Source organism: Paramacrobiotus metropolitanus, unplaced genomic scaffold (assembly GCF_019649055.1).
Source record: "Paramacrobiotus metropolitanus isolate TYO unplaced genomic scaffold, Prichtersi_v1.0 Parri_scaffold0000302, whole genome shotgun sequence".
Taxonomy (NCBI): Eukaryota; Metazoa; Tardigrada; class Eutardigrada; order Parachela; family Macrobiotidae; genus Paramacrobiotus; species Paramacrobiotus metropolitanus.
The window spans coordinates 13,139-28,184 of record NW_026570522.1 but is presented as its reverse complement, the minus strand read 5'-3'; the positions used below and the strand labels follow the sequence as shown (position 1 = coordinate 28,184).

Sequence of the window (15,046 nt, the reverse complement as noted above, 5' to 3'; positions counted from 1 at the left end):
GATCTGGCACACACAGGTGTTAACGTTTGTGCGGTGTTGGGTGCAACGGGAATTCAAGGCATTTCCAGCATAAATTAATAACAATACCCAGTTAGCTCTATTCATGTGAATGCAGTTGGTGTCCTGCGCAAGTGGAAGAATGTGTAAATCGGATGTCGTTGTCACTGTAGTTCAAATTATTTAGACTACGGAAGGCCGATTCGAGAGAGGTGAAAAGGTCATTTATTATCCGGAACTTTCGGAAGTGTTCTGGCGAGCGCTCGTCAGATTTACGTACGCTTTACAATCATACGGCGAGTTCGAAAACTGCCAGATGACTGTATAATTGTAAGAAACATTGGCTTTGTTTTTTGTTGCACGCATTAAATTGCGTATATATAAACGTCTTGCTCCTTTATGTAAACGCATACGTAGACATATAACTGGGATTGGTAATTTGGGAAACGGTACGCGGCGTTGCGGCATTGTGGTGGTGTATGTTGGAATCATTAGAATTATTGAGTATTTCTTTATTCGTGAAACACAGTTCAACAAAACATAAACTGGTTTTGCTGACACTTTTTGTCAGCAGCAATACGGACAGCGTCGCTAGGAACAAGCGCGAGTCCTTTGTACAAGGTCGAAGCGAATCCCACAGATATACACCCAAGATTTAAGTTAAGATCTTTTGGATTTTAAACTATTTATCAGTGTGACCGCGTCTGACCTTCGTTTGCTCTCGAGTAGCTTGATAAATACATACAAACACAAGTCGATTAGCTGCGAACTTGCGATAAAATAAAGGCGATGGCCTCGTATGTATGGTACGACTTTTCTTCCGGCGCTTACACGGAAAATGAGGATGGATACGGATACAGTACACAATAGTTCATGCAGTTTTGTTAGAGCTTCAGTACCCATTAATGATCACACAACTCGATCATTAGCCATTCTTATTACAGAAACCGAATTTTAAAAAATCCCCGTACCCTAACGCTAATGACGACCCCCTGTTAACTGTAAATTGGCGGAAATGTAATGGCAGTCGGCAAGTCACATAAGGTCAGCCGCATCCAGTGAACGTTTTCGCTTGGCAACTTCCGGTGTGTTGCTCTCCCCGCTCGCCTCCTGCGCTTTTTTCCACTCTTCGACTGATCGCATTTTATAGCAATCTCCTCGATCCACGCCATCCGTTTTTTGCCAGCCACATCGATAACGTGAGCGCCCACATCCGGCATCTTATAAACTGCTTCCATTTTGCGGCCCCCACGGCCGGGATCCAACCACGCGATCGTTTGCCCACTGGTCAGAATGTCGGAGGCCCGAACCCTTTTCTCCGTTTCGACCTTCGTGGTCTGCCTTAATTCCATCGACCAGCAGACGACGGCGGTTCCGCATCGTCTGATCGCTTCGGCCGGATACCAGTACTGTTTGCCTTGCACGAAAATTTCCTCGCTTTCTTGAAACTGCAAACCGGCAATACGTGGTCGGGCAGCAAACGGCAGCGAAGGTTTCGGTGTGGTGTGCTTATATATGTGGATTTCTGACAGCTGGGATGTGTCCAGTAACCCATTCTGCAGAATGCAAAATGGTTTGCCAATTCGCCCCAGAAAGGTCTCTCTGAAGTGGTCTAACACGGTTCGAAACATGGCTAACCATAAAAAATGTAGCGACTTACACTGGCGGGACCGTCGTTCAGCTGCTTGTCCGTCATCAGCGGGAACCGAATCAAAAAACTGAGGTCACCCAGCGCCTCGCGCCGGTTAGTCGGCGATGGCTCCAGATTGTTCCGGGCGCAGGTAGCCGCCGCCCACCTGCAGATTAGACCACGCAGTTCGAGTAACGGGAAACAGTGCACGCAAAAAAGCTAAAGTTGTTTGCATGGAGGCAGTAAGTAGTACTTATTTTACTACAAGTAAGTACAGCCACAGGTCACTGTCGCGTACGTCGATATCCCAGCAGCTATGTGCTGTTTCACTTTTTAGTTCTTACTTCTTCCTGCTGCACTTCCTGTAATTCTGGTACCAGCTGGCTGCAGTTTACATCATTTAATTGTCATTACATTTACATCGTTACATTGTACTCGTAATGTATATTGTGTCTGTAGTATTACTTTATTGCAGTATACACATACAATTCTTCACAGTATTAGGTATTAGGCACATAAGTGACTCACATAAGTCACCTTTCACCTATTACTAAATAGTACTATATACCTATTTACCAAAATTAATACTTTGTGCGTAACTACTAAACACTTTATACGTACTTATATCCCGCTGCGCCTGTAGTATTCGTACATAGCGGTTATGGTCTTATGGATATAATCATTATTTACAGTCCGTCCAGACAACTTTGCTTACTTATCCACGGCGGCGAAAATGATGCGCTCGGCAGCAAAAAGGGTGAGGAAAAACGAAGTTTTATCAGTGTTCGTTCGAATAATCGCCCTTAATAAGTGCAATCTGGAAGAGGCGAGACACGGGTTACATGCTGCATGCGATACGGCGGTCAGCGGTATTAAGGTATACACAAATCCCGTGCCTGTGGTAAAGGTCACTTCGGCAATGGTAGAAAACTGTCAAACGATCATCTTATTAGTGTTAATAGCGTGATAAAGCTAAAATATGTAGTCAGGCATTCAATAACCACCACCCTCATCCTGCTTATATAATTAACAGCCTTTCATAGAAAACGAAAATACGTCTTTAGACTCGAACGCGGTTAAGCTTCTGGCTGGCCCCTTTATCGTGAAACAAATAAACCAATATCGTATCGTAAAACTAAAACAACTAGCGGAAGTAATAAGTGATGAATGGCTGTAAAAGATGTTAAGAGAGATGAATGTCATACTCAAAATAAGAACATCTCAAATTCCCAACTTGCAGAAATAAATGTGCCTAACATTGCTACACGGTATGGACACACTGGCCTGCAAAATGATGACGTTTAAGGAAGTACCGATCCATACGCAAAGCACTATCGGCTGTGGGTGTACATTTTTAAGAAGTCCACTGTATATATGCCTCATCGGTTACGTTAACCCTCCACGTGCCGCATTAATCTGTAGGAATGGAAATCTGTCCGATATATGCGCTAACCGCAGTTTCATCTCCACGTCCATCGAATAAACCCGTCGTTTACGTCGCTCTTTAAAACTCTGTATTAACGCCTTCAATTCATTTCTATCAGGCATCGTCCTGTCTTGACGTAGATGCGCCTTTGTACTTTGGCCCCGCACCTCTGTCCACGCCCTGACATCGGCATCCCGGATTCGCAGATCCATAAATTGCACCAATCGCGCTCCTCGTCCGGCGAATCGAACCTTATGTGCGCTGCCCTGCATAAGCGGACGAGCATACTCAGCCACCTCCTTGTGCACCAGCACCGCTTTTCCACGGACGAGGAAGTCTGCAGCACGAATAATTTTCTCCTGGAGAACCAACACCACCTCACCACCTAGGCATTCAGCACACAGCGACACAACAACGTGCGGCGGGGCGTCCCGCGATGACTTTCGCCGGCAGCCAGCATTCCGCGCCCTGATTCACGAAGACCGGCTCATTGTGTCTGAGCTCCACGCCGCCGATGCGGCTAACGGAGGCTTGGCGGGGCGCCGTGGGAAATTGGAGTGGTGGTTTGATAGTCGCGTTCTTGTAGTGATTAATATCCGACAGCTCCTTTTGTGAGAGCAAACCCATCTGTGCAATCCAAAGAGGTTGTGAATTATTTAAAAATACAGTTGTACCTCTCATTGTAAACATTTCCTGCTACTAATGCAGCAGCAACGCAAGCCCTTTACCTTCATAGAGGCGATAGTGAGCAGGTCGCTTGTTAGCAGCGGAAAGCGGATGAGATAGAAGGCCTCACCCAGAACCTGCCGCCGGTTGGCGGCGGTTGGATCCAAATTCTTGCGAGCGCAGGCCGCGAACGCCCACCTGAAACGTAAAGGAAATTATCCACGTCGTAAAAAATGCAAAATTCTGGTATTATTCTACTGACTTCTCGGCCGCCCTGTAGACGTTGTTTTCGTCGACGACGAGTGTATCGCGTCGAAGCAGCATGATCAGCGTGTCCTGCTGCAGCGCAGTAAAGTCATCCAAGAACAGCACTTCAATGTAAGTGTCCACCAGCTCCCAACAAGCATCCACGCACTCTGCGGCGCCCAAGCGCACGGCCTGAAAAGCAAATCAAAACAGCACGCGTAATGAAAACCATTATAAAATGTAAACAGTGCAGAACACGGCATACACTATCGAGGAACAGCAGGCAGTTGCTAGCGCGCAGACTGCGGGAGACATACTCGCAGCAATGCTGCAACAGTGCCGGCAGGTGGTATTCCAAGGCTATGTTCATCGTGGCGAAGACGTTGTGGGGGCTGAGATTAGCCAGTGGATCCTCACGACACTGTACATGGCTGAAAACACCAGGCATCTATCTATGTGCTCAACTAAAGTCAAAACATAAATAATTCTGCAGCTACTTACCTATACAGTGTTGATCTTTACAAATTACAATTCGCTAGTAAAGTCAAGTATCTGTTCTGCGTAATAAGTGTAACAGCAACTGTGACTTGTGGTTCGAAGAACTACCCGGGTAGCTGACTCACGTTCATCAGCTGACTCAAGTACCTGAGTAGGTTGGAGAAAGCGTCTGGCAGAACATCGTCAGCCCGGATAACGCAGGTATCAGTTTGGGTTGCATCACCGTAAAACATTGCACGAAACATGGGGCTCGCATTATCCAACGAAGACCTGCAAAATAGTCAGATCTTTTGCCAACTACAATGCAACGGAATTATGATGCTTGAAGGAAAAATGTCGTACTTGGATGCTGAGAAAGTTTTCTCCTGACCATGATTCCGCCCGACAACAAACTGCACAAACTCCGACATGATTTAACAGAGCCGTTCACGAACAGATCACAAAATGACGAAATATATTTTAAGCTGCAACACTTCTGGTGAAACATCAGGTGATCTGCTATCTGAGCCTATCTCCAGAAAGTTGAAAAACTCCAGGCACGTAGTCGAAACAGCTGATTGTACTTACAAGATTGAATGACTTTTCTGCAACACACTGCCGTTACGGGTGGGAGACAGTCGCCGCCCCACCGGACAGTGGACAACGTTATTGGAGGCACATTACGAGAATTATGGCGCAGTAGGTATGCCATATGCGCAGAATAAGCGCAAAGCCCACCCCACGGGTGGCGTTGGTATCCATTTCCGGTTGCAACTTCCGGTGACAGCAATAAGTACGTTTTTGCGTCTGCTTAGCATAGGTTATTAGGTTCTACGAACTTACATTTCTCTCTTTTATGATTTCATCGTTTTCGAAATTTCGTCAAGACATTTTACGAACAGTTGGCTTCCTGACGACGTCGCCTTCGTTTCTTGTTTGGTTTCAATGGTTTTCAGTTTGGATATCTTGCAAGATGAGTACATATACTCATCTTGCAAATTGCGGTATTTGAGCTGTCCTCTTAAAGTCCTAATTCCCAATCTTTTACGCTCCTCGTTAAACAGTTAGTTGTTTCGCAAACCCTCGCGATCCGCGGAGCAGGCTCATTGGATGATCTACCATGTCTGGCAACTTTTCTTTCCCTGTGTATTACAAACGTCGCGGCGCACTGGATGGAGTAGCCAGTCGTATGAAGCGTGCCTTAACTGCAGCCGAACTGAGTGATGTGCAGTTCGCTGTGGGACGCGATCATGGCGAAGTGAAGATCTTTCATGCACATAAGTACGAGTGAATACTCCCACAGGAGGTCCCATGAATCTGTACTTCGATTGCGTTTTCGTTTCGTTTAGACAAGAAGAGGTGCGCCTCGGAGCGACAAGGGCCTACAAATGTGACCCCAGTATCTCGTCTCTTCCCGATATGGCTGATGATTGCTCGGAATCAGCTGGTAGCAGCGGTACCCACAAACAGTCCTGCTAAGCCGGTAGCTGGTGGTCTTTCATCCAGAGCAACCCAACACTCGAGTACAGAACGAAAATCCCCCAGGTCTAGGTTCAATACCTTCATTCCGGCCACGAGTGCCTTTCACGGCGAGAGCACGGCATTTTCGTGTTGTTTCGTGACATGTATGTTCTGTGTGTGCGTGTGTGTGGAACAAGTTTTCGTGTGAAGACAAGAAGAGGTGTGCCTCCGTGCGACAAGGGCCTACAAATGTAACCCAGTATCTCGTCACTTCACGATATGGCTAATGGTTGCTCGGAAGCATTTGGTAGCAGCGGTACCCACAAACAGTCCTGCTAAGCCGGTAGCTGGTGGTCTTTCATCCAGAGCAACCCAACACTCGAGTACAGAACGAAAATCCCCCAGGTCTAGGTTCAATACCTTCATTCCGGCCACGAGTGCCTTTCACGGCGAGAGCACGGCACCTTCGTGTTGTTTCGTGACATGTCTGTTTTGTGTGTGCGTGTGTGTGGAGCAAGTTTTCGTGTGAAGACAAGAAGAGGTGTGCCTCCGTGCGACAAGGGCCTACAAATGTGACCCCAGTATCTCGTCTCTTCCCGATATGGCTGATGGTTGCTCGGAATCAGTTGGTAGCTGCGGTACCCACAAACAGTCCTGCTAAGCCGGTAGCTGGTGGTCTTTCATCCAGAGCAACCCATCATTCGAGTCCAGAACGAAAATCCCCCAGGTCTAGGTGCAATACCTTCATCCCGGCCACGGGTGCCTTTCACGGCGAGAGCACGGCACTTTCGTGTTGTTTCGTGACATGTCTGTGTTATGTGTGGAGCAAGTTTTCGTGTGAAGACAAGAACAGGTGTGCCTCCGTGCGACAAGGGCCTACAAATGTGTCCCCAGTATCTCGTGTCTTCCCGATATGGCTGACGGTTGCTCGGAAGCATTTGGTAGCAGCGGTACCCACAAACAGTCCTGCTAAGCCGGTACCTGGTGGTATTTCATCCAGAGCATTCCACCATTCGAGTCCAGAACGAAAATCCCCCAGGTCTAGGTGCAATACCTTCATCCCGGCCACGGGTGCCTTTCACGGCTAGAGCGCGGCATTTTCGTGTTTTTTAATGACATGTGTGTTTTGTGTGTTCGTGTGTGTGGAGCAAGTTTTCGTGTGAAGACAAGAAAAGGTGTGCCTCCGTGCGACAAGGGCCTACAAATGTGACCCCAGTATCTCGTCTCTTCCCGATATGGCTGATGGTTGCTCGGAATCAGTTGGTAGCTGCGGTGCCCACAAACAGTCCTGCTAAGCCGGTAGCTGGTGGTCTTTCGTCCAGAGCAACCCACCATTCGAGTCCAGAACGAAAACCCCCCAAGTCTAGGTGCAATTATTTCATCCCGGCCACGGGTGCTTTCACGGCAAGAGCACGGCATTATCGTGTTGTTTCGTGACATGTGTGTTTTGTGTGTGCGTGTGTGTGAAGCAAGTTTTCGTGTGAAGACAAGAAGAGGTGTGCCTCCGTGCGACAAGGGCCTACAAATGTGACCCCAGTATCTCGTCTCTTCCCGATATGGCTGATGGTTGCTCGGAATCAGTTGGTAGCTGCGGTACCCACAAACAGTCCTGCTAAGCCGGTAACTGGTGGTCTTTCGTCCAGAGCAACCCACCATTCGAGTCCAGAACGAAAATCCCCCAGGTCTAGGTGCAAATATTTCATCTCGGCCACGGGTGCCTTTCATGGCAAAAGCACGGCATTTTCGTGTTGTTTCGTGACATGTGTGTTTTGTGTGTGCGTGTGTGGAGCAAGTTTTCGTGTGAAGACAAGAAGAGGTGTGCCTCCGTGACAAGGGCCTACAAATGTGACCCCAGTATCTCGTCTCTTCCCGATATGGCTGATGGTTGCTCGGAATCAGTTGGTAGCTGCGGTACCCACAAACAGTCCTGCTTAGCCGGTAGCTGGTGGTCTTTCATCCAGAGCAACCCAACACTCGAGTCCAGAACGAAAATCCCCCAGGTTCTAGGTGCAATACCTTCATCCCGGCCACGGGCGCCTTTCACGGCGAGAGCACGGCACTTTCGTGTTGTTTCGTGACATGTCTGTTTTATGTGGAGCAAGTTTTCGTGTGAAGACAAGAACGAGGTGTGCCTCCGTGCGACAAGGGCCTACAAATGTGACCCCAGTATCTCGTCTCTTCCCGATATGGCTGATGGTTGCTCGGAATCAGTTGGTAGCTGCGGTACCCACAAACAGTCCTGCTAAGCCGGTAGCTGGTGGTCTTTCATCCAGAGCAACCCATCATTCGAGTCCAGAACGAAAATCCCCCAGGTCTAGGTGCAATACCTTCATCCCGGCCACGGGTGCCTTTCACGGCGAGAGCACGGCATTTTCGTGTTTTTTCGTGACATGTGTGTTTTGTGTGTGCGTGTGTGTGGAGAAAGTTTTCGTGTGAAGACAAGAAGAGGTGTGCCTCCGTGCGACAAGGGCCTACAAATGTGACCCCAGTATCTCGTCTCTTCCCGATATGGCTGATGGTTGCTCGGAATCAGTTGGTAGCTGCGGTACCCACAAACAGTCCTGCTAAGCCGGTAGCTGGTGGTCTTTCATCCAGAGCAACCCATCATTCGAGTCCAGAACGAAAATCCCCAGGTCTAGGTGCAATACCTTCATCCCGGCCACGGGTGCCTTTCACGGCGAGCACGGCACTTTCGTGTTGTTTCGTGACATGTCTGTTTTATGTGTGGAGCAAGTTTTCGTGTGAAGACAAGAACAGGTGTGCCTCCGTGCGACAAGGGCCTACAAATGTGACCCCAGTATCTCGTCTCTTCCCGATATGGCTGATGGTTGCTCGGAATCAGTTGGTAGCTGCGGTACCCACAAACAGTCCTGCTAAGCCGGTAGCTGGTGGTCTTTCATCCAGAGCAACCCACCATTCGAGTCCAGAACGAAAATCCCCAGGTCTAGGTGCAATACCTTCATCCCGGCCACGGGTGCCTTTCACGGCAAGAGCACGGCATTTTCGTGTTGTTTCGTGACATGTGTGTTTTGTGTGTGCGTGTGTGGAGCAAGTTTTCGTGTGAAGACAAGAAGAGGTGTGCCTCCGTGCGACAAGGGCCTACAAATGTGACCCCAGTATCTCGTCTCTTCCCGATATGGCTGATGGTTGCTCGGAATCAGTTGGTAGCTGCGGTACCCACAAACAGTCCTGCTAAGCCGGTAGCTGGTGGTCTTTCATCCAGAGCAACCCACCATTCGAGTCCAGAACGAAAATCCCCAGGTCTAGGTGCAATACCTTCATCCCGGCCACGGGTGCCTTTCACGGCAAGAGCACGGCATTTTCGTGTTGTTTCGTGACATGTGTGTTTTGTGTGCGTGTGTGTGGAGCAAGTTTTCGTGTGAAGACAAGAAGAGGTGTGCCTCCGTGCGACAAGGGCCTACAAATGTGACCCCAGTATCTCGTCTCTTCCCGATATGGCTGATGGTTGCTCGGAATCAGTTGGTAGCTGCGGTACCCACAAACAGTCCTGCTAAGCCGGTAGCTGGTGGTCTTTCATCCAGAGCAACCCCACCATTCGGAGTCCAGAACGAAAATCCCCAGGTCTAGGTGCAATACCTTCATCCCGGCCACGGGTGCCATTCACGGCGAGAGCACGGCACTTTCGTGTTGTTTCGTGACATGTCTGTTTTATGTGTGGAGCAAGTTTTCGTGTGAAGACAAGAGGAGGTGTGCCTCCGTGCGACAAGGGCCTACAAATGTGACCCCAGTATCTCGTCTCTTCCCGATATGGCTGATGGTTGCTCGGAATCAGTTGGTAGCTGCGGTACCCACAAACAGTCCTGCTAAGCCGGTAGCTGGTGGTCTTTCATCCAGAGCAACCCACCATTCGAGTCCAGAACGAAAATCCCCCAGGTCTAGGTGCAATACCTTCACCCCGGCCACGGGTGCCTTTCACGGCAAGAGCACGGCATTATCGTGTTGTTTCGTGACATGTGTTTTGTTTGTGCGTGTGTGTGGAGAAAGTTTTCGTGTGAAGACAAGAAGAGGTGTGCCTCCGTGCGACAAGGGCCTACAAATGTGACCCCAGTATCTCGTCTCTTCCCGATATGGCTGATGGTTGCTCGGAATCAGTTGGTAGCTGCGGTACCCACAAACAGTCCTGCTAAGCCGGTAGCTGGTGGTCTTTCATCCAGAGCAACCCATCATTCGAGTCCAGAACGAAAATCCCCCAAGTCTAGGTGCAATACCTTCATCCCGGCCACGGGTGCCTTTCACGGCGAGAGCACGGCACTTTCGTGTTGTTTCGTGACATGTCTGTTTTATGTGTGGAGCAAGTTTTCGTGTGAAGACAAGAACAGGTGTGCCTCCGTGCGACAAGGGCCTACAAATGTGACCCCAGTATCTCGTCTCTTCCCGATATGGCTGATGGTTGCTCGGAATCAGTTGGTAGCTGCGGTACCCACAAACAGTCCTGCTAAGCCGGTAGCTGGTGGTCTTTCATCCAGAGCAACCCACCATTCGAGTCCAGAACGAAAATCCCCCAGGTCTAGGTGCAATACCTTCATCCCGGCCACGGGTGCCTTTCACGGCAAGAGCACGGCATTTTCGTGTTGTTTCGTGACATGTGTGTTTTGTGTGTGCGTGTGTGTGGAGCAAGTTTTCGTGTGAAGACAAGAAGAGGTGTGCCTCCGTGCGACAAGGGCCTACAAATGTGACCCCAGTATCTCGTCTCTTCCCGATATGGCTGATGGTTGCTCGGAATCAGTTGGTAGCTGCGGTACCCACAAACAGTCCTGCTAAGCCGGTAGCTGGTGGTCTTTCATCCAGAGCAACCCACCATTCGAGTCCAGAACGAAAATTCCCCAGGTCTAGGTGCAATACCTTCACCCCGGCCACGGGTGCCTTTCACGGCAAGAGCACGGCATTATCGTGTTGTTTCGTGACATGTGTGTTTTGTGTGTGCGTGTGTGGAGCAAGTTTTCGTGTGAAGACAAGAAGAGGTGTGCCTCCGTGCGAGAAGGGCCTACAAATGTGACCCCAGTATCTCGTCTCTTCCCGATATGGCTGATGGTTGCTCGGAATCAGTTGGTAGCTGCGGTACTCACAAACAGTCCTGCTAAGCCGGTAGCTGGTGGTCTTTCATCCAGAGCAACCCATCATTCGAGTCCAGAACGAAAATCCCCCAGGTCTAGGTGCAATACCTTCATCCCGGCCACGGGTGCCTTTCACGGCGAGAGCACGGCACTTTCGTGTTGTTTCGTGACATGTCTGTTTTATGTGTGGAGCAAGTTTTCGTGTGAAGACAAGAACAGGTGTGCCTCCGTGCGACAAGGGCCTACAAATGTGACCCCAGTATCTCGTCTCTTCCCGATATGGCTGACGGTTGCTCGGAATCAGTTGGTAGCTGCGGTACCCACAAACAGTCCTGCTAAGCCGGTAGCTGGTGGTCTTTCATCCAGAGCAACCCACTATTCGAGTCCAGAACGAAAATCCCCCAGGTCTAGGTGCAATACCTTTATCCCGGCCAAGGGTGCCTTTCACGACGAGAGCACGGCATTTTCGTGTTTTTTCGTGACATGTGTGTTTTGTGTGTGCGTGTGTGTGGAGAAAGTTTTCGTGTGAAGACAAGAAGAGGTGTGCCTCCGTGCGACAAGGGCCTACAAATGTGGCCCCAGTATCTTGTCTCTTCCCGATATGGCTGATGGTTGCTCGGAATCAGTTGGTGTCTGCGGTACCCACAAACAGTCCTGCTAAGCCGGTAGCTGGTGGTCTTTCATCCAGAGCATTCCACCATTCGAGTCCAGAACGAAAATCCCCAGGTCTAGGTGCAATACCTTCATCCCGGCCACGGGTGCCTTTCACGGCGAGAGCACGGCATTTTCGTGTTGTTTCGTGACATGTGTGTTTTGTGTGCGTGTGTGTGGAGCAAGTTTTCGTGTGAAGACAAGAAGAGGTGTGCCTCCGTGCGACAAGGGCCTACAAATGTGACCCCAGTATCTCGTCTCTTCCCGATATGGCTGATGGTTGCTCGGAATCAGTTGGTAGCTGCGGTACCCACAAACAGTCCTGCTAAGCCGGTAGCTGGTGGTCTTTCATCCAGAGCAACCCACCATTCGAGTCCAGAACGAAAATCCCCAGGTCTAGGTGCAATACCTTCATCCCGGCCACGGGTGCCTTTCACGGCGAGAGCACGGCATTTTCGTGTTGTTTCGTGACATGTGTTTTGTGTGTGCGTGTGTGTGGAGCAAGTTTTCGTGTGAAGACAAGAAGAGGTGTGCCTCCGTGCGACAAGGGCCTACAAATGTGACCCCAGTATCTCGTCTCTTCCTGATATGGCTGATGGTTGCTCGGAATCAGTTGGTAGCTGCGGTACTCACAAACAGTCCTGCTTTGCCGGTAGCTGGTGGTCTTTCATCCAGAGCATTCCACCATTCGAGTCCAGAACGAAAATCCCCCAGGTCTAGGTGCAAATATTTCATGCCGGCCACGGGTGCCTTTCACGGCAAAAGCACGGCATTTTCGTGTTGTTTCGTGACATGTGTGTTTTGTGTGCGTGTGTGGAGCAAGTTTTCGTGTGAAGACAAGAAGAGGTGTGCCTCCGTGCGACAAGGGCCTACAAATGTGACCCCAGTATCTCGTCTCTTCCCGATATGGCTGATGGTTGCTCGGAATCAGTTGGTAGCTGCGGTACCCACAAACAGTCCTGCTAAGCCGGTAGCTGGTGGTCTTTCATCCAGAGCACCCACCATTCGAGTCCAGAACGAAAATCCCCAGGTCTAGGTGCAATACCTTCACCCCGGCCACGGGTGCCTTTCACGGCAAGAGCACGGCATTTTCGTGTTGTTTCGTGACATGTGTGGTTTTGTGCGTATGTGTGGAGCAAGTTTTCGTGTGAAGACAAGAAGAGGTGTGCCTCCGTGCGACAAGGGCCTACAAATGTGACCCCAGTATCTCGTCTCTTCCCGATATGGCTGATGGTTGCTCGGAATCAGTTGGTAGCTGCGGTACCCACAAACAGTCCTGCTAAGCCGGTAGCTGGTGGTCTTTCATCCAGAGCAACCCACCATTCGAATCTAGAACGAAAATCCCCAGGTGTAGGTGCAATTATTTTATCCCGGCCACGGTTGCCTTTCACGGCAAGAGCACGGTATTTTCGTGCTGTTTCGTGACATGTGTGTTTTGTGTGTGCGTGTGTGTGGAGAAAGTATTCGTGTGAAGACAAGAAGAGGTGTGCCTCCGTGCGACAAGGGCCTACAGATGTGACCCCAGTATCTCGTCTCTTCCCGATATGGCTGATGGTTGCTCGGAATCAGTTGGTAGCTGCGGTACCCACAAACAGTCCTGCTTAGCCGGTAGCTGGTGGTCTTTCATCCAGAGCAACCCAACACTCGAGTCCAGAACGAAAATCCCCCAGGTCTAGGTTCAATACCTTCATCAGGGCCACGGGCGCCTTTCACGGCGAGAGCACGGCACCTTCGTGTTGTTTCGTGACATGTCTGTTTTATGTGTGGAGCAAGTTTTCGTGTGAAGACAAGAACGGGTGTGCCTCCGTGCGACAAGGGCCTACAAATGTGACCCCAGTATCTCGTCGCTTCCCGATATGGCTGATGGTTGCTCGGAATCAGTTGGTAGCTGCGGTACCCACAAACAGTCCCGCTAAGCCGGTAGCTGGTGGTCTTTCATCTAGAGCAACCCACCATTCGAATCTAGAACGAAAATCTCCCAGGTGTAGGTGCAATTATTTTATCCCGGCCACGGTTGCCTTTCACGGCAAGAGCACGGTATTTTCGTGTTGTTTCGTGACATGTGTGTTTTGTGTGTGCGTGGGTGTGAAGCAAGTTTTCGTGTGAAGACAAGAAGAGGTGTGCCTCCGTGCGACAAGGGCCTACAAATGTGACCCCAGTATCTCGTCTCTTCCCGATATGGCTGATGGTTGCTCGGAATCAGTTGGTAGCTGCGGTACCCACAAACAGTCCTGCTAAGCCGGTAACTGGTGGTCTTTCGTCCAGAGCAACCCACCATTCGAGTCCAGAACGAAAATCCCCCAGGTCTAGGTGCAAATATTTCATCCCGGCCACGGGTGCCTTTCACGGCAAAAGCACGGCATTTTCGTGTTGTTTCGTGACATGTGTGTTTTGTGTGTGCGTGTGTGTGGAGCAAGTTTTCGTATGAAGACAAGAACAGGTGTGCCTCCGTGCGACAAGGGCCTACAAATGTGACCCCAGTATCTCGTCTCTTCCCGATATGGCTGATGGTTGCTCGGAATCAGTTGGTATGCGGTACCCACAAACAGTCCTGCTAAGCCGGTAGCTGGTGGTCTTTCATCCAGAGCAACCCATCATTCGAGTCCAGAACGAAAATCCCCAGGTCTAGGTGCAATTACTTCATCCCGGCCACGGGTGCCTTTCACGGCAAGAGGACGGCACTTTCGTGTTGTTTCGTGACATGTCTGTTTTATGTGTGGAGCAAGTTTTCGTGTGAAGACAAGAACAGGTGTGCCTCCGTGCGACAAGGGCCTACAAATGTGACCCCAGTATCTCGTCTCTTCCCGATATGGCTGATGGTTGCTCGGAATCAGTTGGTAGCTGCGGTACCCACAAACAGTCCTGCTAAGCCGGTAGCTGGTGGTCTTTCATCCAGAGCAACCCACCATTCGAGTCCAGAACGAAAATCCCCCAGGTTTAGGTGCAATACCTTCATCCCGGCCACGGGTGCCATTCACGGCGAGAGCACGGCACTTTCGTGTTGTTTCGTGACATGTCTGTTTTGTGTGCGTGTGTGTGGAGAAAGTTTTCGTGTGAAGACAAGAAGAGTGTGCCTCCGTGCGACAAGGGCCTACAAATGTGACCCCAGTATCTCGTCTCTTCCCGATATGGCTGATGGTTGCTCGGAATCAGTTGGTAGCTGCGGTACCCACAAACAGTCCTGCTAAGCCGGTAGCTGGTGGTCTTTCATCCAGAGCAACCCCAACACTCGAGTCCAGAACGAAAATCCCCAGGTCTAGGTGCAATACCTTCATCAGGGCCACGGGCGCCTTTCACGGCGAGAGCACGGCACCTTCGTGTTGTTTTGTGACATGTCTGTTTTATATGTGGAGCAAGTTTTCGTGTGAAGACAAGAACGGGTGTGCCTCCGTGCGACAAGGGCCTACAAATGTGACC

The 15,046-nt window shown here is 50.1% G+C and overlaps 1 protein-coding gene across 1 annotated transcript; it reads right to left on the bottom strand.

Moving 5' to 3' along the window:
- Positions 1–3,018: 3,018 nt before the first annotated feature.
- On the bottom strand, positions 3,019–4,873 carry LOC129601940 (BTB/POZ domain-containing protein 6-B-like). The gene is made up of 6 exons (XM_055500882.1): positions 4,806–4,873; positions 4,611–4,733; positions 4,231–4,396; positions 3,982–4,157; positions 3,782–3,917; positions 3,019–3,680 (listed from the first exon to the last, which is right to left on the bottom strand). Exons 1-6 carry the CDS (start codon positions 4,871–4,873, stop codon positions 3,447–3,449), a joined length of 903 nt encoding a protein of 300 aa, XP_055356857.1. The 3' UTR covers positions 3,019–3,446.
- Positions 4,874–15,046: the final 10,173 nt, after the last annotated feature.

Bases quoted from the DNA above. Each gene is read 5' to 3' on its own strand.
- LOC129601940 (XM_055500882.1), bottom strand. From the start codon at position 4,873: ATGTCGGAGTTTGTGCAGTTTGTTGTCGGGCGGAATCATGGTCAGGAG. The intron at 4,397-4,610 runs GTACTTGAGTCA...TGGTGTTTTCAG, and splicing joins GCTTTCTCCAACCTACTCAG to CCATGTACAGTGTCGTGAGG. The intron at 3,681-3,781 runs GTAAAGGGCTTG...TGGATTGCACAG, and splicing joins TCACTATCGCCTCTATGAAG to ATGGGTTTGCTCTCACAAAA.